Source organism: Rutidosis leptorrhynchoides, chromosome 2 (genome assembly GCF_046630445.1).
Source record: "Rutidosis leptorrhynchoides isolate AG116_Rl617_1_P2 chromosome 2, CSIRO_AGI_Rlap_v1, whole genome shotgun sequence".
Taxonomy (NCBI): Eukaryota; Viridiplantae; Streptophyta; class Magnoliopsida; order Asterales; family Asteraceae; genus Rutidosis; species Rutidosis leptorrhynchoides.
In genome coordinates this window covers 499,858,052-499,883,599 of record NC_092334.1, presented here as the reverse complement: position 1 = coordinate 499,883,599, position 25,548 = coordinate 499,858,052, and the positions used below count along the sequence as shown (strand labels likewise).

Genomic DNA, 25,548 nt, shown 5'->3' with positions numbered 1-25,548 from the left:
TAGACCATGGTTTAATTCACAGGAAGTCTTCATCTCGTAAAACCTAAAAAAAAAAAAAAAATTCAGAATGGGGGGAGAAGACTAGTTCTTTAGGGTCTGCTAGGGAAAGACCATTAGGGTTCCATTCTCGAGAACTATACGAAAACAGAAAATCTAACTCTAACAGAAATACATATTATCCTTTAAAGACTTGATTCTCCCCACACTTAGTCAGCTGTGGTATTGAAATTGTGATTAACTTCGTTGTCGACTTCCATTGGACTATCTATGTAATGTTTAACTCTGTGACCATTAACCTTAAATTCAATCCCATTTAAATTTATTAATTCTACAGTTCCGTATGGGAAAACTCTTTTGACTATAAATGGTCCAGACCATCTTGATTTCAATTTTCCATGAAATAGCTTGAATCGTGAATTGAAAAGAAGAACTCTGTCTCCTTCTTTAAATTCTTTTGAACTTCTGATTCTTTTATCATGTCATTTCTTCGTTCTTTCCTTATAGATCAACGAATTTTCGTATGCTTCATGTCTTAATTCTTCTAATTCGTTTAGTTGACTTAACCGTAGACGTCCAGCTTCATGTAAATCAAGATTACATGTCTTCAAAGCCCAAAATGCTTTGTGTTCAATTTCTACTGGAAGATGACATGCTTTTCCGTAAACGAGTCTAAAAGGTGTGGTTCCAATTGGAGTTTTGTAGGCTGTTCTAAAAGCCCAGAGTGCATCCTCCAATTTCATGGACCATTCCTTCGGATTTGATCCTACGGTTTTCTCTAGAATACGTTTTAAAGCTCGGTTGGTATTTTTAACTTGTCCATTTATTTGTGGATGATAAGCAATTGAGATTTTATGAGTTACTCCATATCTTTTTAGAACTTTCTCAAGTTGATTATTACAGAAATGAGTACCCCGATCACTTATTAAAGCTTTCGGTGTTCCGAACCTTGCAAAAATACGTTTTAAAAAGTTGACTACAACTCGTGCATCGTTATTTGGGAGAGCTTGTGCTTCCGCCCATTTAGATACATAATCAATGGCTACGAGAATGTAGAGATTATTATGAGATTTTGGAAATGGACCCATAAAGTCAATACCCCAAATGTCAATTACTTCACATACTTGAATGACATTTTGTGGTATTTCATCACGTTGACTTATTTTTCCGGCCCTTTGACATGCATCACAGGATTTGCAAAGAAGGTGTGCGTCTTTGAAAATTGTAGGCCAATAGAATTCAACATCGTAAACTTTTCTTGCTGTTAGTTGAGGCCCATAATGCCCTCCTGTTGGTCCTGTGTGACAATGGTTTAAGATTAGACTAGCTTCATCTCCGAATACACATCGGCATATTATTCCATCGGGACAACTTTTAAACAAATGTGGATCTTCCCAGAAATAGTGTTTTATATCACTAAAGAATTTCTTTCGTTTTTGGTACGATAATCCTTTTTCAAGGAATCCACATACTAAGTAGTTTGCATAGTCTGCAAACCATGGAATTTCATTATAATCTATCTTCAATAGATATTCATCAGGAAAGTTGTCTTGTATGGCTGATTCATTTAGAACTTCTAATTCGGGATTTTCAAGACGAGAAAGATGATCAGCGACGAGATTTTCTGCTCCCTTTTTATCTCGGATTTCAATATCAAACTCTTGTAAGAGTAAGATCCAACGGATTAATTGTGGTTTAGCATCTTGTTTCGAAAATAGGTATCTAAGAGCAGAATGGTCGGTATAGACCACCGTTTTTGCTAGAACGAGATATGATCAAAACTTGTCAAAAGCAAAGACAATAGCAAGGAGTTCTTTTTCAGTAGTTGTATAATTTGTTTGTGCTCCTTGTAACGTCTTACTAGCATAATAAATAGGTTGAAATCGTTTTTCAATCCTTTGTCCTAAAACGGCTCCCATTGCAAAATCACTTGCATCGCACATAAGTTCAAACGGTAAATTCTAATTTGGAGTTATCATGATCGGCGCATTAGTGAGTTTTTCTTTAAGAATATTAAAAGATTTGATACATTCATCTGAAAAGATGAATGGAGCATCTTTTTCTAGGAGTTTATTCATAGGAGTGGCAATTTTAGAAAAATCTTTTATGAAACGTCGGTAAAAACCAGCGTGCCCTAGAAAACTCCTAACTCCTCTAACATTGGTGGGATGTGGAAGTTTAGCAATTACATCTACTTTAGCTCTATCCACTTCAATTCCTTCCTTTGAAATTTTATGTCCAAGAACGATGCCTTCTTTAACCATGAAATGACATTTCTCCCAATTAAGTACTAGATTTGATTGTTCGCATCTAATAAGCATTCGTTCAAGATTAACTAGACATGATTCAAATGTATCACCGAAGACTAAAAAGTCATCCATGAAAACTTCCATGCATTCTTCTATCATGTCGTGAAAAATCGCCATCATGCACCTTTGAAAGGTTGCAGGGGTGTTGCAAAGTCCAAATGGCATGCGTTTGTAAGCAAAAGTACCATAAGGGCACGTAAACGTGGTTTTTTCTTGATCCTCGGGTGTGATTGGAATTTGAAAATATCCGAAAAAACCATCAAGAAAACAATAGTAACTATTTCCGGCTAATCTTTCCAACATTTGATCAATGAAAGGTAAGGGAAAGTGATCTTTTCCGGTGGCGTCATTTAATTTTCTATAATTTATACAAACACACCATCCTGTTATAGTTCTAGTATGAATAAGCTCATTTTTCTCATTTGTAATGACAGTCATGCCACCCTTCTTAGGCACGCATTGAACTGGGCTTACCCATGAACTATCAGAAATTGGATAAATTAAACCTGCATCTAGCAGTTTAATAATTTCTTTCTTAACAACATCTTGCATATTAGGATTTAGTCTTCGTTGGCGTTGCACATACGTTTTATGACCTTCTTCCATAAGGATTTTATGTGTGCAATACGAAGGACTTATTCCTTTAATATCATGAATCTTCCATGCAATAGCTGGTTTATGAGCTTTTAACACAGAAATGAGTTGAGATTTTTCGTTTTCAGTAAGAGAAGACGATATTATTACAGGTAATTCAGATTCACCATGTAAATAAGCATATTCCAAATGGTTTGGAAGTGGCTTTAACTCTAATGTCGGTGGTTCTTCTATCGATGATTTATATCGATATCCGTCTTCTTCTTTTAGCATTTGAATTTCTTCTGTTGTTGGTTCATATCCATTAGCCATAAGTGTAGCTAACATTTCAGTTTCATCAATTGGTTCAGTTCCTTCTCCTAAAGAACATTCTCCTGTTCCTTGTAATTCTGGAAAAATTCTTCTAACAAATCTGCATGTGTATCTATAGTTTGAATATAATAACATGTATCATCTGCAGATTGCGGTTGTTGCATGGCTCTATCAACTGAAAAGGTAACACTCTCGTCCTCTATGCTTAGGGTCAGTTTCTTACCAAACACGTCTATTATTGCTTTAGCCGTGTTTAAGAATGGTCTTCCTAATATGAGAGGTACTCGAGAATCTTCTTCCATGTCCAGGATAACAAAATCTACTGGAAATACTAAAGTACCAACTTTAACTAGCATGTTCTCCATTATCCCTCTAGGATATTTTACTGATCTATCGGCTAGTTGTATGCTTATTCGTGTTGGTTTCAATTCTCCAAGGTCTAGTTTAGCGTATAGTGAATACGACATTAGATTTATACTAGCACCTAAGTCTGCCAATGCTTCTATTGAACTAAGACTACCCAGAAAACATGGAATTGTGAAACTTCCTGGATCTGATAATTTTTCTGGTATCTTATTCAACAGCACTGCTGAAGAATTAGCATTCATAGTAACAGCCGAGAGTTCTTTCATTTTCTTTCTATTTGTGATTAGATCTTTCAGAAATTTAGCATATCTAGGCATTCCTGAAATCACATCAATGAAAGGAAGATTTACATTTATTTATTTAAACATATCCAAGAATTTGGATTGCTCGGCTAAAAGTCTCTCTTTTCTCATTTTACTCGGGTAAGGAAGTGGTGGTTGGTATGGTTTAACATAAGGTTTAGTCTTAACTGTGTTATCTTCATTAACCTTTTTAACTACCGGTTCTTTTTCCTTATCTTGTTCAGGTTGTGGTTCTTGTTGAGTAGGAATAGCTTCATCAGAAATTACAGGTATTTCAGGTGGTTTAAGTGTAATACCACTTCTTGTGGTAATGGCTTTAGCTGTTTCATTTCGGGGGTTAGCATTTGTATCACTAGGTAGACTTCCCGGTTTTCTTTCACCTATTAACCTTGCTAGGTTACTTACTTCTTGTTCCAAATTTTGAATAGAAGCTTGTTGATTTCTAAATGCTTGAGCATTTTTTTCATTGGTTTGTTTCTGAGATGTGAAAAACTGCGTTTGAGATTCAACTAGCTTCGTCATCATATCTTCTAAATTTGGTTTTTTATCATCGGTTTGTGGTGGTTTGTTTTGAAAATTAGGTCTTTGCTGATTGTAAGTATTATTGGATACTTGTTGATTGCTAGGACCTTGTTGGTTGTTGTATGGAACATTTCGATTATAATTCTGGTTTTTATTGTAAATTGGTCTTGGCGGTTGATAATTATTCTGATAATTATTTCCAGGCCTTTGGTTTATGTATGAAACATTCTCTCTTTGTTCCATTGTTAGTTCAATACTGAGACAATCTTTGGTCAAATGTGGTCCTCCACACTGCTCACAACTAATTCGTATTGAGTAAATATCCTTAGTCATCTTTTCCATTCGTCTCTCGACAGCATCTATCTTTGCGGAAATGGAATCTAAGTCATGGCTAGAATCGGCTCTAGCTGCTTTAGATGATCTAACGATATCTTTTTCTTGGTGCCACTCATGTGAGTGGGAAGCAGTGTTATCAATAATTTTATAAGCTTCAGGTTCTGTTTTCTTCATAATAGAACCACCAGCTGCTATATCTATGTCTTTTCTTGTAGTGATGTCGCATCCTTGGTAGAATATTTGTACTATTTGACAGGTGTCTAAACCATGTTGCGGACATCTTCTCAATAACTTTCCAAATCTTGTCCATGCTTCATATAAAGTTTCATTTGGCTTCTGTGTGAACGTAACAATTTCTCCTTGAAGTCTCACGGCTTTAGATGCCGGAAAGAATTGTTTAAGAAATTTTTCAACTAAAATGTCCCATGTATCAATCGCCCCTTCAGGTAACGATTTCAACCAATCTTTGGCTTCTCCCTTTAAAGTCCAGGAAAATAACATGAGATATATCTGTTCATCTTCCACTTCTCTTATTTTAAATAGAGTGCAGATCCTATTAAAGGTACGAAGATGTTCATTTGGATCTTCCTTAGGCGCACCACTAAATTGGCATTGATTAGTTACCATGTGTAGAATTTGTCCTTTGATTTCATAATCTGGCGCATTAATGTCTGGTTGAGTAATTGCGTGACCTTGGCCAGTGCGTTTAGCTCTCATTCGGTCTTCCATACTTAGAGGTTCCAGATTTTTCATGATTGAATTTGTTGAATCTGAATCACTATAGGATTCTGATTTAATGGTAGGTTCCTCAACAATCTCTGTTTGAATGATTGGTGGTTCCGGAGGAAAGATTAGTGGTTCAGGATCTATGAATTGTCCATGAATATTCTCCGAATTCTCAATTGTGAGGTCGGGTTCAAAAAATGGATTATCGGAAATTTGAACTGGAGTACTTGGTCGACTGGATGACGATTCTAAAGAAAAATCAACGGCGACAATATTTGCTAGATGTCTTGATCGAGTTACAGGTGGTGAACGTACAAAAGGTGGTGAACGTTTTGCTCGGTGCATTCACTGAATATCCTATTAATTTTTAAAAAGAAAGAAAAATTATATAAGTTATCAAATTAATAGACTTTTCTGATTTTGCCCACGTTTCAAATAGCCAAAAGATGCAGCAGAGGGGCAGGATTCGTTTGGTCTCAATATAATTGAGTACTGTTTGGCTCCAATAACCCGGTCCACGTACAAATTCAACTATTACTACGAACCAGAAAATTTTGATGTCTATCAATTTAACCACTTAAAACAAATTTTTGTAATTTAAAGAAATTTAGAGAAGAAGTAGAAAATTCTATGTCCTAAAAACTAGAATGGCGAGAAATAAGAAAGAAAAAGAGCGCGTCGAAAAACGTCGAAAAATAAAAGATTGAAAAATAATAGGCGTCGAAAAATAAAAATAAGAAAGTAGCGCATCGAAACGTAAAAAGGAACTAAAAACTAAGAATTAAAAGTTGCGTCTAAAAATATTAAAGCTTAAAAGAAAAACTATATCCCTAATGGCAATAACTTAAAAAAGGGACTAAAATATATAAACGGCGTCGCAAAATTCTAAAGCACCTAAATCTTAGTCTAAAGAAAAAGCACTTAAGGGATTTTACGGCAAATCTTAAAAATCTAGAAGTAAAAATAACTATGGTAAAAACTATATCTTAAAACTAAATACGAGCGAAAAATATAAAAATTACGCTAAAACGATAAAAAGGGTACAAAATATAAAAATATACTTAAAGTTGTAAAAAGTACAATTTTTATAAAAATATTATTTTTATATTATTTATTTTATAAAACTATTAATTTTGTAATTTATTAAAACTAATTAAACTAAATATATAAATTAATTAATAAAAACTTAAACTAAATATTAATATTAAAAAACAACCCTAATTTGGGTTTAGATAATAATAATAATATATACTCCGTAATTAATGCAGAATAGGGTTTCCTGTTGGCGTGTCAGACACACTCATGCGATCGCATGAGAAATTGCCTTCGGGCTCATGCGATCGCATGAGCCAGGGTTTTGGGCCAGGGTCTGGGCTGCTACAGTACCAGGCCAAGAGTTTTTATATTTTTTTTTTTTTCTGTTTTAATGATTTATATATTTATAATATATTTATATAAATTAAATAAAACTTATATTTTTATAAAATAAAGATAAAGAAAATTTTATAGAACTTATATATTTAACAAACTCTTAAAAATATTTATATTTTTGTTTTTCTTTTTATATTTTTGCAATTTAAAACGTATTTTTACAAAAACGTATTTTTACAAAAGGAAACTAAAAATTAATAAAAATCTTTTTTTTATATATAGCGTTGCGCTTCCGGCGTTTAAGCAGAAAAGCCTCCCCGGCAGCGGCGCCAAAATACTTGATGTGTGCGAGGTGTACTAGGAAATAGTATTATTTTTACAACGAAATACTATTAAATATGATACAATTTTACACAAGATATTTATTTATTTATAGAATGGATATACCTAAACCTTGCTACAACACTTATAGGCAGTGTACCTAATCGTACAGTAGTGTAGTTTTTAGTAAGTCCGGTTCGTTCCACAGGGAAATCTTTTAACAAAGCTTAACGCTATATTAGTTTTATCTTAAAAAAATACAAATATATATAAGTAATATTATTATTATAAATAGGGGGTTTTTACCGTTTAATGACCGGTTTGTCGATTTTTAAAACTTTAGTCACAGTTAAAACCTAATGTAAAATATTAAATAAATAAAAGACTTAATTTAAAGCGTAAAATAAATAACGATAATGAAATTGCGATAAATAAAAGTGCGATGAAATAAAATTGCGATAATTAAAAAGTGCGATAATTAAAAGTGCAATTAAATACAATGACAATAAATAAAAATGTGATAATTAGAAGTGCAATTAAATATGAAAATAAAGGAATTATGCTTATTTAAACTTCCGTAATCATGATGTTTGACGTGTTGATTTTAGTTTATTCCCATGGGTTAATTGTCCTTTGTCCTGGATTATTTAATATGTCCGTCTGGTTTTTGTCCATAACAGTCCATCAGTCATAAATATAAAGTACGAGTGTCCTCGTTAAATTATCCTTATACCCGAAGTCAAATATTCCAACTAATTGGGGACTTAAACTGTAACAAGGTTTTAATGCTTTGTTTAATAATTACACCAGGTTATCGACTGCGTGTAACCCAAGGTTTTAATACTTTGTTATCAATTATGCAAGTGTCCTTGTACATAATTTCACCCCTGTTTTAATAACTCTATAGACTATTAATCCATTCCCGTGTCCGGTTAAATGAACGATTATTCGTACATATAAATATCCCGCCCATCGTGTCCGATCGAGTGTATATGGTTATTTATAGGTATATCCAATTGTAAATCTTTATATTAAAATTAACAAACTATCATTTAGTTAAACAAATATAAAGCCCATTAATAGCCCATAGTCTAATTTCCACAAGTGTCGTTCTTTTGTCCAAACCCCAATTATGGTACAAAGCCCAATTACCCAATTTTAATATTTTTAGCCCAACATCATGATTACTTCGGTATTAAATAAGCATAATAATAACTTAGCTACGAGACATTAAATTAAAAAGGTTGAACATAACTTACAATGATTAAAAATAGCGTAGCGTTACACGGACAGAATTTCGACTTACACCCTTACAACATTCGCTAACATACCCTTATTATTAGAATTAAAATTAAAATTATAATATATATATATATATATATATATATATATATATATATATATATATATATATATATATATATATATATATATATATATATATATATATCGTATGATATAGAGAAAGAAAAAGATGTGTTTGATGTTCACCAAACTGCGAATTTTATAGGCATGTGGGCTGGAAAAGGGGCTCATGCCATCACATGAGTTTTGCTCCTCCAGGCCATGCGATCGCATGGCCAGCTGGGGAGGCTCAAATGTCTTTGTTTTTTCTGCCGACGGTTTTTATAATATAATATAATATATATATTAATTTTAAGAATTAATTATATATTATATTATATTCATGTGCATAGTTGACTTGTAATTTTTAGTCCGTTGCGTCGAGCGTTGAGAGTTGACTTTGGTCCCGGTTCCGGATTTTCGAACGTCCTTGCGTATAATTTAATATCTTGTACTTTGCGTTTCGCGTCTTGTACTCTTGTAATTTTGAGACGTTTCTTATCAATAATTGGAACCTCTTTGATTGTACTTTGTACTTTTGAGCTTTTTGGTCGTTTGCGTCTTCAATTCGTCGAATCTGTCTTTTGTCTTCACCTTTTATTATTTAAACGAATATCACTTGTAAATAGAACTGTTGCAACTAAAAGATTGTCTTTCTTGAGGGATAATGCTATGAAATATATGTTCGTTTTTAGCATTATCAGGTACGTAAACGCAACTGAGATGATAAACACTAAATTGACCTCACGAGCATACCCATGAACCATACCCATCACCTCCATAACTATAACCCATAATTTCCTTAGCCCTATCCTACTCATAAAACCCGTTTCGAAATAGCTCGCTCATGACCTCGTCGTAATATTTTATGTATAATACTTAATAATATCACTCCTAACACTACTAATACTAATAATAATAAGATTAATATTAATAATCTTAATATTAATAATAATAATAATAATAATAATAATAATAATAATAATAATAATAATAATAATAATAATAATAATAATAATAATAATAATAATATATATGATGAGAGTTCGAGAGATGATTGAATTGTGAGTTCATACAAACTGAAATCGTCCACTTTATAGCAATCTCACCTCACCTACTCCCCCATGCGATTGCATGGGGTTTGTGAGGTAATTCCATGCGAGTGCATGGTTAAAAAATTATGGCCACATTCGTTATATTAAACTACCGACACCTATTAAATATTATTATATATAAATTATTATTTAATCTATACAATTAATTATATATTATATTTACGTGCGTAGTAAAAATGTAATTTTTGTTCAAATGACTCGTACGTTGTCATTCGACTCATGTACCACTTTCGGTTTTTCGAACGTACTTTCGTAATTTTAGAAAACTAGCCTTTTACGTTACGCGACGTGTACCTTTAACAATAATTTGACTTTATCATCAATAAATTACCTTATAAAAAATGTAACTTATATAATTGAGTGTTGTAGTCATTTGCTTCTATAAATCAGTGGCTCGTTGTTCGTCAAAATATATTATTTTAAATCAGGACGTTTTATGACTATATATATATATATATATATATATATATATATATATATATATATATATATATATATATATATATATATTTAGAATTGTAAATTTGTACATAATATATGTTTGAAATATTTATCTAATGATACAATATTTAGTCTTTCAAAACCAATTATTTTTCAAAGTTCGTTTTAAAAATCGTTCAGAAAAATATTATAACTCGTAACGTTTTCATTTAAAAACTTAATTAAATATAATTCGTTTATGTATTAACTTATAACTCGTAACGTTTTCATTTAAAAACTTAATTAAATATAATTCGTTTATGTATTAACTTTTTAAATATCAATCGCATCACTAAGCGAATGTTACTATCGTGTACTAAACTAATTTAAAAACATATATATTTAATGAACACGTTTTAATGTACGTTGCAAGTTATTCATACACAGTATTGAAACAAATACGTTAATGTATAATCATACACAGTACCAGATAAATTAATCGTTTGATATAATCTTCTAATTTCATAGATAAACATATTGAAACAAATACGTTAATGTAAAGTATTATACGTTTAATACTTGCTAACGTTTTCAAGTTATAATATATACATATATACATATATACATATATAATCATATCCGTTCCTATAATGGTTCGTGAATCTTTGGAATTTGGTCGAGGTTAAATAAATGTATGAACACATTTTAAAATTCTTGAGATTCAACTTACAAACTTTGCTTATCGTGTCGGGAATATATAAAGATTAAAGTTTAAATTTGGTCAGAAATTTCCGGGTTGTCACATGCGCAACATTAAAACTATGAACTCACCAACTTTTGTGTTGACACTTGTTAGCATGTTTATTCTCAGGTTCCTAGAAGTCTTCCGCTGTTTGCTTATATGTTATACAAGCTATGTGCATGGAGTCATACATGCTTTATTCGAGAAAACGTTGCATTCACAAAATCATCACCATGTATCTATTTTGACTGCATTGCCAACGGAAGTATTATTGTAAACTATTATTTACGATTGTCTATATGTAGAAATCATCAGATGTCGAAAACCTTGGATTTAAATATTCATTTATGGTGTGCCTTTTCAAAAGAATGTAATGTTTACAAAACGTATCATGTAGAGGTCAGTACCTCACTGTGAAATCGATGAATGATGTATTCGTCTATATGGATTTGGACGGGTCATCACACAAACCGACTTGGCCATGGTGTTCTTTATGGTTGAACTCTTTTCAAGGGCCTAACTATCTTTTAAAGCCAATCATTAACGAAAGCATCAATACACATCACGTCTCTCGGATATGGCATACTTTGTACTTCATTGTGCTTAAGAAAGTTTAGACCTTTGTAGAATGTTAATACGTCATATAACCGAGTCGCTCAATTGGATGAGCCGTTTGAACGTGTATGCCTCTAGTCAAGCTGCACGGGTGTCAGGGGTATGGGGCGTTGCTGTCTATTCAGAATCTTCAAGCCTAACGCATTACCCAGTGACATGTCTTAAGACATGGGCGGTAGGACCAGTGTAATGAATACAAGGTCACTACCTATTCATGAGCCAACATTCCATAATCTCGGCAAAGTAACTAACGAAATCATAGTATGCACTTGCTTTAACCTTATCTGAATTACAAATTTTATCGCATTCACTTTATTTTATCTTATAAACTAGAAAACCCAATATTAGGTAATATACAACTACTCCTTCACTTTGGGATTATCTTAAGTTATAAATATAGGTTTGATTCTGCTGATCTCTTAAAAATTTGACCCTAGGTCATACTTCCCTTACTCACCATAATAAGGAGTAGTACAATTTAGGCCCCACTAAATACAAATTTTAAACTATTGCATCCTCTCCTGATAGCTGATTCTGGCGTATTGCGACCTAACGACACCGCATAAATAAAACAGTCCGTCTTGGTCATATCAACGCTGCTCCCTCAAGTCGCTCATCCAATGAGGTTCATTCTTAAATCTTGGTAGCCCATCAAGAAATTGTTCGAACTCAACAAGAAAAACGTCAATAGTCATTTATGAAACGAACGAGTAAGCGTTTAAAATACTCAACACAATCATCAACCCAACCTTGCCTAAAAGAAGCAAAAGAAAAATGAGTAGTATTTTTAATTAATGCAATGTTTTATTTTTAGTTAGTAAAATGTTTTTTTTTATTTATGTATTATATTTAAATAATAATTTAAAGGAGTTAAACTTGAGATTGAGTGCAAGATAGGGGGAGATTAGTTAAAGAAATGTTAAAAGTTTTTGTGGTCTTTCGTGATCTATTGTTAATTTTATAATCCAAATACAATAAAATCAAAATTCTTAGCTGTAGTGAATGATTTAATAACTCTTTTAAAATACTGTAGTTAATATTAATATTGCAACTAAAAAATTTCGATTTTCAATCGACACTTTAATTTCTTTGAAATTACATGAGAGATAACTATGTAATGTTTAAATATCATATTGGAAATTTACTTAGCTTAGCACACCTAATTCCTATTGCTCAGCACACATAAGTCCTATTAAGATAATACGTGCTCTCTTTGAAACCTTGTTTGGATTGTCTCTTTATTATTTTAACAAATTATTCGTTGCGATGTAACCTTGATTTCTTATTATTAGTATACATTTGTGCTTGGAATAAGGAAAAGGAGTCTATATGCAATAATAAAAAGTTATATAGTGATCTTATGTGTGAAAAGAAAGGAATTTTTTTTCAAAATGGTAACCTTTTTCACTGACTTTACAGAAATAGAAATTAGAAACCAAAGTTTACAGATCTAGTATAACCGGTGTTCTAAACACCGGGTTTCCATGTGTCTCGTCCAAACCGGTGTTTGAAACACCGGTTTTATCCTTTTCCTGCCAACTCTTCACATGACTGAGCAGTGTATGCCACCCGTGCCCTAAACCGGTGTTTGAAACACCGAGTTGCAGGGAATATCTGACACATTTCTGAAACCGGTCTTTGGAAGACCGGTTTGCCTTTTACTGTAACATCATTGGTGAACTACTGAAACCCTATCTTTTCGTGATCAGCTTTGTATATTTATTTAAATTACCATCATCTGCAATTTATTAACAACATCACAAACTAGTGAATACAAAACCAAACACATCAAAATGAGCTTTTTTTCATCATAAAATCACAGCTTGAAAACTACTAAAAACACTACTCTCACACAAAAAAATGACTACAATTCGTCCGTTTATGATTCATTTTGTTTGGGGTGGCCAAATTACTTTCGAAAATAGTTGGCTTACCGGTGATCAAGCAACAGTTAGAAGGACTTTTGTGTTGTCTACGAAGATTAATTGTATGCAATTAAACCAAATGACATACAACTATGTAGGGGCTGAGCAAAGAACACATTCGTTGAGAATGTTCTTGTGGTTTGTTTACAATGGAAATGTTTGTAGAAATGAACTCACTGACGATCATACTTTGGAAACTATTTATTTTTTCTCTCAGAATGATCCAGAATTTCAGGCTCAAATTGAAATTCAGTATGAGCAAGCCTTTTCAAACACACAAGATTCAGGTTTTATGAATCGGATTGCAGAAATGGAAGCTGGTCCATCAATAGTTGATGATGAAGTTCAAGAAGAACATGAAGACGCTGGTGATGGTATGTCAACCGACACTGACAATACAGTTGATCACTATAGTGTTGAAGATAATGTTTCAGATGACTCCGGTAGAGAGGATGAAGTGCAAGTGCAACAAATTACACCTGTTTCACGTTTCCATTGTGTTAATGAAGGTGAGGCTAGCAATCCGATTGCATTCGATGATGACGACGAGGAATCATGGGTTGTTTGGAATTGTGATCAACCGGATGTTATTACAAAAGGAATGATGCTCAAGAACAAAGTTGAACTTTTGTATGTTGTTCGTAGATGGAATATACGAAATAATAGGGAGCTCATTGTTCAAGATAGTAGACCGGGTTATTTCAAAGCAAATTGCTATACAACTAGCTCAAATTACAAGGGTCCACAAGAAAGAAGACATTGTTCGTGGTCTGTAAGTGGTTCAGTTCATAATAGATACAAGGTATGGAGAATTGTTAAATGGAAAGATCAACATAATTGTTATGGAAATGTCCAGGAAAACAACAATCGTTGTTTAACGTCTAGCTTGATTGCTACTGACATTGCTCATCAAGTGAGTAAAGACATTGCTTTTCCTGTTCAGAACATCCAAGCATACATAAAACACATATGGCGGGTGGATGTTAATTACGCTAAGGCATGGAATGCTAGGCGTATTGCCATTGAACGAATGTATGGAACTTGGGAAAGTAATTTTGCAGATCTGCCAAGGTATGTAAATGAATTACAACATACCAATCCCGATACAATTGTAGAATTCTTATATGGCCCTCGAGTTGAGAACGGTGTATGGAACTTGGGAAAGTAATTTGATTGATACTTCAATGTGATACAGTAAAGTACAGTAAGGATACAGTAAGGATACACCAAAGTGATAAAGAAAAACGTACAGCAAAAGCGAAACCGGCCTTTCAAAGACCGGTTTCAGAAAAGGTGCAGATTCCTCTGCAACCCGGTGTTCTAAACACCGGTGTAGGGCACTGGTGGCAAATAGTGCTCGGTCATGTGACTAGGTGGCAGAAAAAGGTTGAAACCGGTGTTTGAAACACCAGCTTGGAAGCGCCACATGTAAACCCGGCGTTTGAAAAGCCGCTTATACTAGAAATGTAAACATCGTTTTCCGATTTCTATTTCTGTAAAGTTGGTGAAAAAGGTTACCATTTTGAAAAAAAAAAATTCGAAAAGAAAGAGAGAAATTAAACCTTGAGTTGATTGTGATATTTCTTTATTGACAAGTTTTAGATGACATAATTATTGTAATCAAATAAAAAGTATAGGGATAAAGAAAAACTTAAATAATAAAATTTTTTAGACCACTCCCTATGATTCCATTATTCATCATTACTCACTAGTTACCTGTAATTACCTGTAATGGATCATAGGCACGGCTTAGTTACCCGTTTTCACCATGAATTTGGCGAGAGCTCTTAGATATAGTGGGGTCCATTCGTTTTTAATTGTTTGTATTTGATGTTTTATTGCTTGTACATTGTATATAAAAATGAGTATTGTTTTAGCCATGATAGGGAGTGTTTAGTTATGAGTTAGTTATAAGATTTTGGTGTTGATGTGACGCTAATGTGAAAGTTTGAGAGGATAATACTTAAATGTTTACTTTAGGATTTAGGAAAGAAAATAAAGATGACGTGGTGAAATGTAAGGACCTGGATCCTTGAATATACGCACATCTTAATTTCTCTCTTGAGGATCAATGATTCATGGCTATGGTAACTTCCCCTCTCCCTTCTTACTTCAGACGTCCAACTTATTTACCCCTTAACCATGCCCAAATTTTATTATTTTTAATTATTAGTTCAAAACAACAAAAATATACCATGAATCTAGGAGAAAAAATTCAGATAATTAATTATTTTTTGTAAAAAAAAAAAAAAACTCCTTTCAATTGTGTGAGTACTTAGTGTATGTGATATGAGTTACAGCTACTTATATGTCAAATTAGTTCATTTGATATTCATATTTTTTATTTATTTTTTTAAACGGTGATTAGGAGTCACTAGGGTCAAACACGATATCAACATCCACTCACCCACCCGATCATTTGATATTTATATTATAGATCATTGATCATTTGATATTTATATTATAGAACATTGAAATGAAGATTTATAGTATTTAGTAGAAAACAAGTATAATTTCATTTTTTAGGGTGAGTTATCTCTTATCACATCCCACCAATACCATGCAACATATACACAAAAACAGGGTTTTTATGTTTAATTTTATATTATGTTATGGTTAAAATTTTTGCCTTGAGGCCCAAGTTTTTAGGACTACCTGCATAAGTACATAACGAATACTGTACTTGGCGTAAATGATCAAAACTTTAAAAGAAAACTATTTCCAAATAATCATGAGAAGTTGCTGTATTTTAGTATTATTAATTATTATTATTAATAATTAATAATAATTAAATTAAAATAAAAAAAGAACAAAATAAGTTGTCAAAATTTTCAATATAGGACGTGTCAATGGGACCCATAGTAAGAATATAAATTGGTTGAGAGTTTGGCAGAAAATTGATAAAGTCTTAAATTTCACCATTCTTCTAGATCGTGTACTTAAAAGCTTATACAACATGCTATAGAATTTGTATCATATTCAGGAGTCAGGACAGCAGATTAAAATATCTAAATATTCCAGTATTATTTCCATGTGTGTGTATATAAATAAATAAATAAAATCAACCAGGTATGTTATGCCCGCAAACTCACAATTCACAAAGGTAATACTTATATGGCAAAAGTAGGTAGTGATGAAAAAAAAAAACTCGTACTCGATCGGAAAACTCGAAACCCGATATTTTTGGACCTGATTCGGACTAGATAAATGGGTTTTGGGCCAGGTTTAATTTTTTCATGATTCCGGTTCAGGATCCGGGGATGGTTTTAAACACAAACCCGATTACCCGGACCATACACCCGAAAATAGACCCGAGTCCATATGCACGGCTGTACACCCTACTACCCAACCCATAAACCCGATTACTCGGCCTGTATCCCGATTATCCGGCCCGTATATCCGAAAAAAGACTCGAATACACGTTGAAAAACACATTTACCTAATAGTTCGTAATAAATTGGGACCCGAATATCCGTGGAAAAACCCGTTTACCCGCTAATTAGTATAAAAATGAGGACCCGACGCATTCAGGTCCGAATTTGAATTTGAGATGGGTTTTTATAATCGGGTTCGGGTCTAAGATAATCTAAATCCAACTCGATGTCCTCCTTGGCTAGTTAGCCTTTAGACTTTTGGTGCCAATTTAATTAATTAAATATAAGAATAAGAATCTTCTAAATCCAAGAAACTTTTGCCACCAACTTCTATCCTCTTGTTATTTTCAAATCATTTGGTTGGTTCACCCAAAAATCTGACCAGGTTAACCCCTAGCCTCCTCATATCAACTCTACACCTACTTATAAATCAACACCATCATCATTTACTTACTAACACATAATAATAATAATAATAATAATAATAAATCTAGCAAAAAAATGGCTCCAAAAAGGACCACCAAATGGAAAACCATTCTCTTTGGTTGTTTCACAAACAACACACCATACATTGATCCTCAAATTCTTGCTACTAAACCTGGTTTATCACAAAGGCTATCCATATCCGATGTTGATTCATCGTTATCGCAGATCAACGGGCTTTCGAATTCGATCGTTGGTTGGGACCTTCATGAATTCACTTTGGCTCAACTTACTAAGATCACACATAATTTCGATTCTAGCAATTTTCTCGGTGAAGGTGGGTTTGGACCGGTTCATAAAGGATTCATAGACGATAAAATGAGGCCAGGATTAGAGGCCCAACCCGTTGCAGTCAAGCTATTAGATTTAGATGGTGGTCAAGGTCACAATGAATGGCTGGTATGATAATATATATAAATTTACCAATTAAGTTTTATAGTATCATTTCTGGGAATTAATCTTTTTTAATTAATGATGACGTTATTATGTGATATAGGCTGAAGTCACATTCTTAGGACAGTTGAGGCATCCACACCTTGTGAAGTTGATTGGTTATTGCTGTGAAGACAGAAACAGGCTTCTTGTTTATGAATACATGGCAAGGGGCAATTTGGAAAGTCAACTATTTAGAAGTAAATTGTCTTACTAATCCTGTTTAATTAATACTATATCATATCATCATCAATCATCATTGGTATAATAATAATAGAATAAAATACTAATCATTTTACGGATGATGCAGGGTATTCGATTTCTTTGCCATGGCTGACTCGGATTAAAATAGCACTTGGTGCTGCAAAAGGATTAGCCTTTCTTCATGGTGAGGATAAACCAGTCATTTATCGCGACTTCAAAACCTCGAATATATTACTCGCATCGGTAATTAATTCTCTTCTTTCATCTATCTCCTATATTAGGGCGCACATGATATTTTTAAAGTCTTCTTTTGCTTTAAAGTTAAGTGCATACCAGTTTATTTTTTTAAAAAGACAAGGCCCCAAAGTATAGCCAGCGATACCAGTTTTCAAGTGTTTATTTCTTATAGTTTAAATTGATAATTACTTTTCATAATGAGTATTTGTACCTGTTATACTAATACGCACCAAGTTAATAAGACTTTAAAATGTGTCTCCTCTAGTTATGTTATCGGGTGCAACTCGTTTACTTTCCACAATTCAGTAATTAAAACTGTTGTTTCTTTTTGACTTAATCTGAAATTTGGTCTGTATCTAAGAGACATAGAATCAGACTCCCCTTCCCATTAAGAGGCAAATGGAAACAGAACTTAATACTACAGACAAAAAGTAAACAACCCCTTAGTATGTTTACTAAATGTTACTACTACGTTTATATCAACAGGATTATACAGCCAAACTATCAGATTTTGGGCTAGCAAAAGATGGTCCTGAAGGAGACGAGACACATGTGAGTACACGTGTGATGGGAACGCATGGATACGCTGCACCCGAGTACATCATGACAGGTCATCTAACAACTATGAGCGATGTCTACAGTTTCGGGGTGGTTTTACTAGAGTTACTAACAGGAAGAAGATCGATGGACAAAAAACGACCAAATAGAGAGCAATGTCTAGTAGAGTGGGCTAGACCACTTATAAAAGATCCAAACAATCTTGACCGAATCATGGACCCAAAACTAGATGGTCATTATCCGATACAAGGAGCTAAAAGAGCAGCGACATTGGCTAGCCGGTGCTTAAGCCACCACCCAAAATGCAGACCTGCAATGAGTGAAGTAGTCAAGACTTTAGAACAAGTACTAGAATTAGATGATTTCCCAGTTGGTTCCTTTGTGTATATTGTTCCTAAAGAGGGACTAAAGAACGTCGAAAAGAATGATGCTAAAAAGAAAGAAACAGATTATAGCGATATTAATAGAAGTGGCAATAATAGCCCAGTGAAGAAAGTGGTGGTTGAAAAGAAAGCTCATAGACATAAACGTAAGGTACGATCAATGAGGTCTAGAGCCGTATATTCTGATACGGCTTTGTACAAAAACTTTAAAAAGGGTACTAATTCACCATTGCTGCCCCAACGCCCCAAAGAAAATGGTGACGTGAAGCTGTATAAATGTTGATGTTAGTTAGGGTAAGTAAGTTATTTGTTTCCTGGCCTTATTATAAGGAAAAGTGGTTTATATCGTTTGTTTTTTTGTACCAAAATCTACTACTATAGTATATGCAGCATGCAAGTTGTCTCTAAAGAAGAGATGTTTTGGTTTGTTTAAAGTTGAGTATAATTATGCTCTAGTTGTATCATGTATGTTGCATGTTTTTCTTTAATATTTTCTTTGCCGAAAAAAAAAAAAAAAAAAAAAAAAAAACAAATATATGAGTTCGCTTTAGAAGATAAAACATACTCAAATTAGATTTTGGAGCAATTTAAACATAAAGCAACCACTTGATTATCTTTTAAAGCGTTTAAACACGGCTAAGTTTAGTGCATCAGTTAAACCTTAGTACTTTATAGCCTTAATGCCTTATAGGGGATATTTACATAGCATTGTATCCTTCTACTTTGAAATAACATAATTGAGTCAGTTTATGATTAATTAGCATAATACACTGTACTTAAGTCTTAGTCCCCCTATTTTAAAGTCTTGGTGGTTATTTAAACAAGCCTAACTCAAATAGAGTAAAAGTTGGAAGCCAAGTCAACATTATAAAAGCATAAAGCTTAGATAGTTATCTCGAAATAGTATGAGTAATGTTAAATAAATAAGTAATCAGACAAGACAATTTCCTACTCTTGACAAATAGAGTAATTAACAAACTAACGACAAAAGGAACCACTAAATGCTAGTTTGCGACGAATTAAACAATAGGTAGGAGAATATTACAAGTATCATGTCATAATCATAATATGGAAAAAAACAAACTGGAAGTATAACTCAATAAGACAATAACTGTTCAAAATAGTAAGATAGCTTAAATGCATAATACTAATCCCACTAGCTAAAAAGCAATGAGATAATCACAGGTTAACAACTCCTACTGAATCTATTAATCAGGTTAACTTTGATAATGACAGGCAAACTGCATACCTAGTATCTACTAGAACTCCAGTAACACTTCATGAAAAAGAAAAAAATTAAAGAACAAGTCCAATCGGTTTAGGTGATACTATATGATAACCTAAGTTTCAATGTGCTCCATAAGATTTTATCTACCAATGTACTTAATCCGTTCGAAACAATAAACTAGAAAATGAAAAAAGTGAAAACAAAATGAGTACCAGACTAACGAAAACTGATACTCTGAATATTCTGTCTTTCTACATATATTTTATGTGTTATTTATAAATAAATATAGCTTAACTACACAGCAAAAAATATATTAATCAAAAGACCTTATGAGACCAGATCATTGTAGATACTAAATTTTAGTAGTTTTTGTAATCGGTTTCTAAATTTAAGTAGTCGGGTCCGTCTTGTTTTGTTCGTTTGGTGTGTTTCCTTTTCATCGTTTTGTAATCGGTTTTATTTTGTTAGTTTGTCTTTATGGTTTTTGGGTTGTTAGGGAGGTTCGGTTATAGATAGTTCTCGTTTAGGTAGTTGCTTTCTAGGTGCGAACTTCTCTGTTTCACCCGTCTTTTTGTAACCCTTGTTGAGGGAGTTTTCTTTTGGAAAACGGCCTCGGTTTCTATATGAGTTTTCGTTATTTTCGCAAAAAAAAAAAAAAAAAAAAAAAAAAAAAAGGTACTTGGCTATAACAATTCTACAAGTACATCATATAGTCATATAATTCTACTGACTTACCTAGATGTATCATAAGTACAAATATCAGTTGCTATTCATTTTCTGTTCTTTCTTTCTAGATCTCCTTTTTTGGATTCTTCTTCTAGATACAATGTCACTTCGATCTAGTAGCCAGTCCTCATGAAACATTTCCTCATATGGAGCAACGCATCCATCAGTAATTGGTTCCCCTGCAGAACAGGAAATTGCATTATAACATTGCATCACACCTCTGATTAGTCCATAATGAAAATGATTTCAAATGATGCTTTGTTACATTTGGATGAACATGCAATCGAAACTAAATCCCAAAATAACTTCTAAATTCTAAAAGGAACATTAGAAGGCATTGAATGGAGTCAATTTAAGTTTCATAATGGTTCGTATGAAAACAATAGTGATTACCTTCTTTGAAGGAATTTTATTCAGCCCTCAGAAAATAATTGATACATGTAAGCACACTGACTAAGTATGTAACAACCATATATCCAAATGAACCTCTAAAGATAATTAAACACACACCTCCATAGGCATGATTACCATGGCGAATATGAGAATCCGGTAAAACCCATCTGACACCGGGCATAGCTGCACAAAATGGTCAATACCAAGATGAATTTCAATAATAAGCTAATGAAATATTGAAATATACTTAGCAAAAGAAAATAAACTCAACATAACATCTTACATTTTATAACACCAATCACATTTTCGCCGATGTTACAACCAAAAGCATAATAATACATCGTCGAAACAGAGTACATTGATCTCTTAGCCTCTTCCTCACTGTACAATCACTCCAAAACCAGAAATTAACAATCAAAATAATATCTATCGAATTCAAGTATAGGGGAAATTTTCCAAGATGGTAACATATAATACTAAAAACGGTTATTGACTGGATATTCATTATGTCTGTGCAGTCATTGTATTAGTTTAACACCTGCTTGGCAGTACACGTATGCCTCCACACCATACAGTCATTTACATGGCAGTTTATATGGCAATCCACGTCAACAGGTATATGCTGACGTTGCGTATCATGTTGCAGTCCAAGTCATCAGTTTTTATATACCGGAGTAGTTAAACTTTTCCGGTCAATAATCCGGTATAGATATAGATATAGATATAAATCATACCTTCCTAATGCGGAGGCTAGGGTTTGTAAATAACGTTCAACAATTTGATGTCGGAGCGGGTAACCTATCGGAGGATCCATAACAACGAGCCAGTGGTTGTAATCACAGCCGTCGATCGGTGTTGCCGCACGTTTCAACTCGGTGACGCGAAGTTGAGGATCGGAACCGGTGGTTAACGAACGGTGAAAATTATGTGCAGATGGTGACGTCAGACCGGGAAAGTATCGGGAAATTAAAGTAACGGGAAGTCGAATTCGTGGCATCAGCATAGCAGTGAGGGTTGGAGGCTATGAACGACTTTCTGATTTTTCTGACTTTGTGTTTGACTTTGTTTCTGGATGATAAGCATGGCCCTAATCCAACTATTCATAATCAAATTTTAAGCGGCCCATGAAACGAAATGAAAGTTGGGAAATTTATCAAAATGGCCCTAAATCTCAAAGTATTTTTTTTTTTTTTTTTTTTTTTGAAAAGCAAGGCATTTTATTAAAAGATAACAAAAGAAACAATAGAGATACATCCACAGTCTATGGAAGTACCCTTACACGAACGAAAAAAAAAACACGATACAAAATACAGACTAGGATGCAAAGATTGCAACCCATGTAATTTACGAAGCTAAGTACATATTAGGATTTAAAAGCCGACAGTGCCAATCGATAATAACTCCTTTAATCCTAGCCGAGATCCACTCAAAGGATTTTACTTGAATCTCGCTAAGAATCACCGCCGAGATGCTACTTTTTCCTTGAAACACCATCGAATTACGATTACATTGGGAGAGAAAAGAGAAGACTGCGGTCAATACAAGTCATGAGCGATAGCGAAGCCAAGCTGGATAGGCTTTTTTATGTCGAAAGCCCCAAAACTAGCAGAACACAATCAAAGCTTTCGTCCATGGCCGCGCCACTTCAAACGGGCGCTTCACCCCTCTTTTTTTTATTATTAGAAAGAGCGTCCTAAAATACATGAAAGTTGACAAAAGACATTCTGTCTTAAGTCAACCAGTTCATCTAGCTTGTTTGTTGGTAAGGTCAACCCTTATCTCATTGATCTTCCTTCGGTGGATCAACCGGGGATCTCTCATCCGATCATCCTGAACACGACGAAAGATCATTTTTTGATTTCAGCATCCGAACTCGCATTCTGATGCGCCCATTCCTATGGGCATTCCTTTAATACTTCTGGCTCTCGGGAAAAAAAATTAAAAATTTTTTGAGGCAAGGAAAGAGCACTTTTGTCCCGTGTCCTTGAGACTGCTCCTTGGAAATCGTATAAGCACATATCCACTCCACAGCTTGCCAAATTTTCGAACCAAGAGAGAACATAGCATGAGTCGATTTACCACGAAGGAATTCGGAGCACCCTAAGTTGTTAATTAGGTTCCACCATTTGTACACACGGTTCCACACGTCCAATGAGAGCTTACATTCGAACAAAGCGTGATCAACCGATTCGAGACCATCATCACAAATGGGGCAACGAACACTATGAAGATCGATACCTCTTTTGTCAAGCTCGATCCGAACCGGTAATCTTTTTTTCATAGCCCTCCACACAAAAACCTCAAGCTTTTTTGGAACAAGGTTATTTCTCAAAGTCTCTTGTGAAGACTGAGTCTCACTACTGAGCAACGCGTTATCAATGAGATGAGATAATGTTTTGACCTCAAAAATACCATTACTTGTAAGAGTCCATTTCCATGATTCTTGGTGATTAAAATCAAAGGAAACCGACCTCAAAAGATTACACAGTTCCTCTAATTCGCCCGCTGTGCGACCCGTGGGTTCTCGTAACCAATCCCACGCAAACTTAACCGAAGTCGAACCTGTTACCCGACCTGCTGACTGTGCTGCTTGAAACTGAGATACACCCCTGAATTATAGTAATCATAAACATGCCCTCTGATCACGCACAATGTATCACACACGTTGTGGGCTGGTATGTACGTAGGGCGTGTTATCGAGCATCGTTGGTGGTTTACGGACTACGATACTTTTTACCTGCAAATATATAAAACACCACAAACAACGCACCGTGTGTAATGCTCCGAATAAGATATGATTTTGAGAATTAGATTTGCTGACATTTTCCATATTTCAATTTTCAAGTTCAGATTTTATGTATTTATAAAAAATGCAAAGTCTCGGTTAGTACACTTTTCCAACAAACAACAAACTTCGCCATTTTCAAACAGAATATATTTCTAGGGTGTATTTTCATGGATGAGTTTCCTGAAACCAAAATACGATTATGATCCCCTTCAACTTCATCACCAGATGTGTCTTCGAGCATAGGCAAGATAGGCAACCGCCTAGGGCCTAAAAATTTAGAATGGGCTCAAAATTTTGAATATGTAAATATTTTTCTCAATATATTTAATTAAATCAAATAAAAAATTGTCAATTAAAATTAAAATGCCTTGTTTTTAATAGTTAAATACAATGTAAGTAAATAAATAGATAAATTGGAGTATTATTATTTATGCGTAGTAAAATATTTTAATGTATATATGGGCTCATATTTATTTTCGTCTATGTCATGACCCGTATTTTTCCATGATTATATATTGAACAATATTAATATTTACATGATTAAATGTTTCCAACATATTAAGCAATCAAACTTTTTAAGACTTGATTAATTGAAACGAATTTTATGTAAACGTGTGACCACCCAACTTGTCCGATGATTCACGAACGTTATAACTTGTAAATAACATGATAATATATATATGAACTTATATATATATTTAACATGATGAAATGATAATTAAGTATCTCATTAAGTATATTAACAATGAACTATATACATAAAATGAGACTACTAACTTAAGGATTTCGAAACGATATATATACGTAACGATTATCGTTGTAATAACGTCTTAATATTTATATAACGTATTAAGATATATTAAAACACTATGTTATCAAGATAATATAACAATTTAACATCCCATTAGATATAATAACAATGGGATTAATTACATTTAACAAGGTCGTTAACTTAAAGGTTTCAAAACAACACTTACATGTAACGACTAACGATGATTTAACGACTCAGTTAAAATGTGTATATATATAGTGTATTAAGATGTATTAATACACATTTGAAGGACTTCAATACATATATCAAAACACTCTTACTTAACAAAAATAATCACAATTGTATTCCCATTTGTTTTCATCAAGAATTCTACTCTTATTCGCTCGGTATTTGCACTCGTATTATACCCAGCTTCTAGATGTATTTACTATTGGTATATACCAATAAAAATCTGCTCCTTAGCAGCCTTAAATGATTAAGAAACATGTGGAACCAACCATTTGTCAAGTAGCATGAATTATTTAGCAAGAAAACAAAATTAGGAATCTTTTCTTTCTTTATAAACTAAAAACGTTTTTATGCATACACACCATTTCTTCATTCCATTTTCTCATACTTACACTCCCAATTCTCTCTCAAAATACTCCTAACTT

The 25,548-nt window shown here is 33.4% G+C and overlaps 2 protein-coding genes and 1 non-coding gene across 5 annotated transcripts; 2 read left to right on the top strand and 1 right to left on the bottom strand.

The window, feature by feature from the left end:
* Positions 1–5,000: 5,000 nt before the first annotated feature.
* LOC139894816 (small nucleolar RNA R71) lies at positions 5,001–5,107 on the top strand. The gene has a single exon (XR_011775298.1). It is a non-coding gene; the product is annotated as a small nucleolar RNA R71 (small nucleolar RNA).
* Positions 5,108–17,165: 12,058 nt separating this feature from the next.
* Positions 17,166–19,456, top strand: LOC139892729 (probable serine/threonine-protein kinase PBL12). The gene is made up of 4 exons (XM_071875851.1): positions 17,166–17,573; positions 17,671–17,806; positions 17,917–18,053; positions 18,534–19,456. The coding sequence occupies exons 1-4, from the start codon at positions 17,193–17,195 to the stop codon at positions 19,269–19,271; spliced, it is 1,392 nt and encodes a 463-aa protein (XP_071731952.1). The 5' UTR covers positions 17,166–17,192; the 3' UTR covers positions 19,272–19,456.
* A 1,444-nt stretch (positions 19,457–20,900) lies between these two features.
* Positions 20,901–22,353, bottom strand: LOC139892728 (multiple organellar RNA editing factor 7, mitochondrial-like). Of its 3 annotated transcripts, none has more exons than XM_071875848.1 (4): positions 22,070–22,353; positions 21,619–21,716; positions 21,453–21,518; positions 20,901–21,121 (listed from the first exon to the last, which is right to left on the bottom strand). In XM_071875848.1, the coding sequence occupies exons 1-4, from the start codon at positions 22,336–22,338 to the stop codon at positions 20,976–20,978; spliced, it is 579 nt and encodes a 192-aa protein (XP_071731949.1). In that variant the 5' UTR covers positions 22,339–22,353; the 3' UTR covers positions 20,901–20,975. The 3 variants fall into 3 exon arrangements, with proteins under 3 accessions (XP_071731949.1, XP_071731950.1, XP_071731951.1); XM_071875849.1 differs by having other exon boundaries at positions 21,471–21,518; XM_071875850.1 differs by having other exon boundaries at positions 21,013–21,121; positions 21,336–21,518.
* Between the last annotated feature and the right edge of the window lie 3,195 nt (positions 22,354–25,548).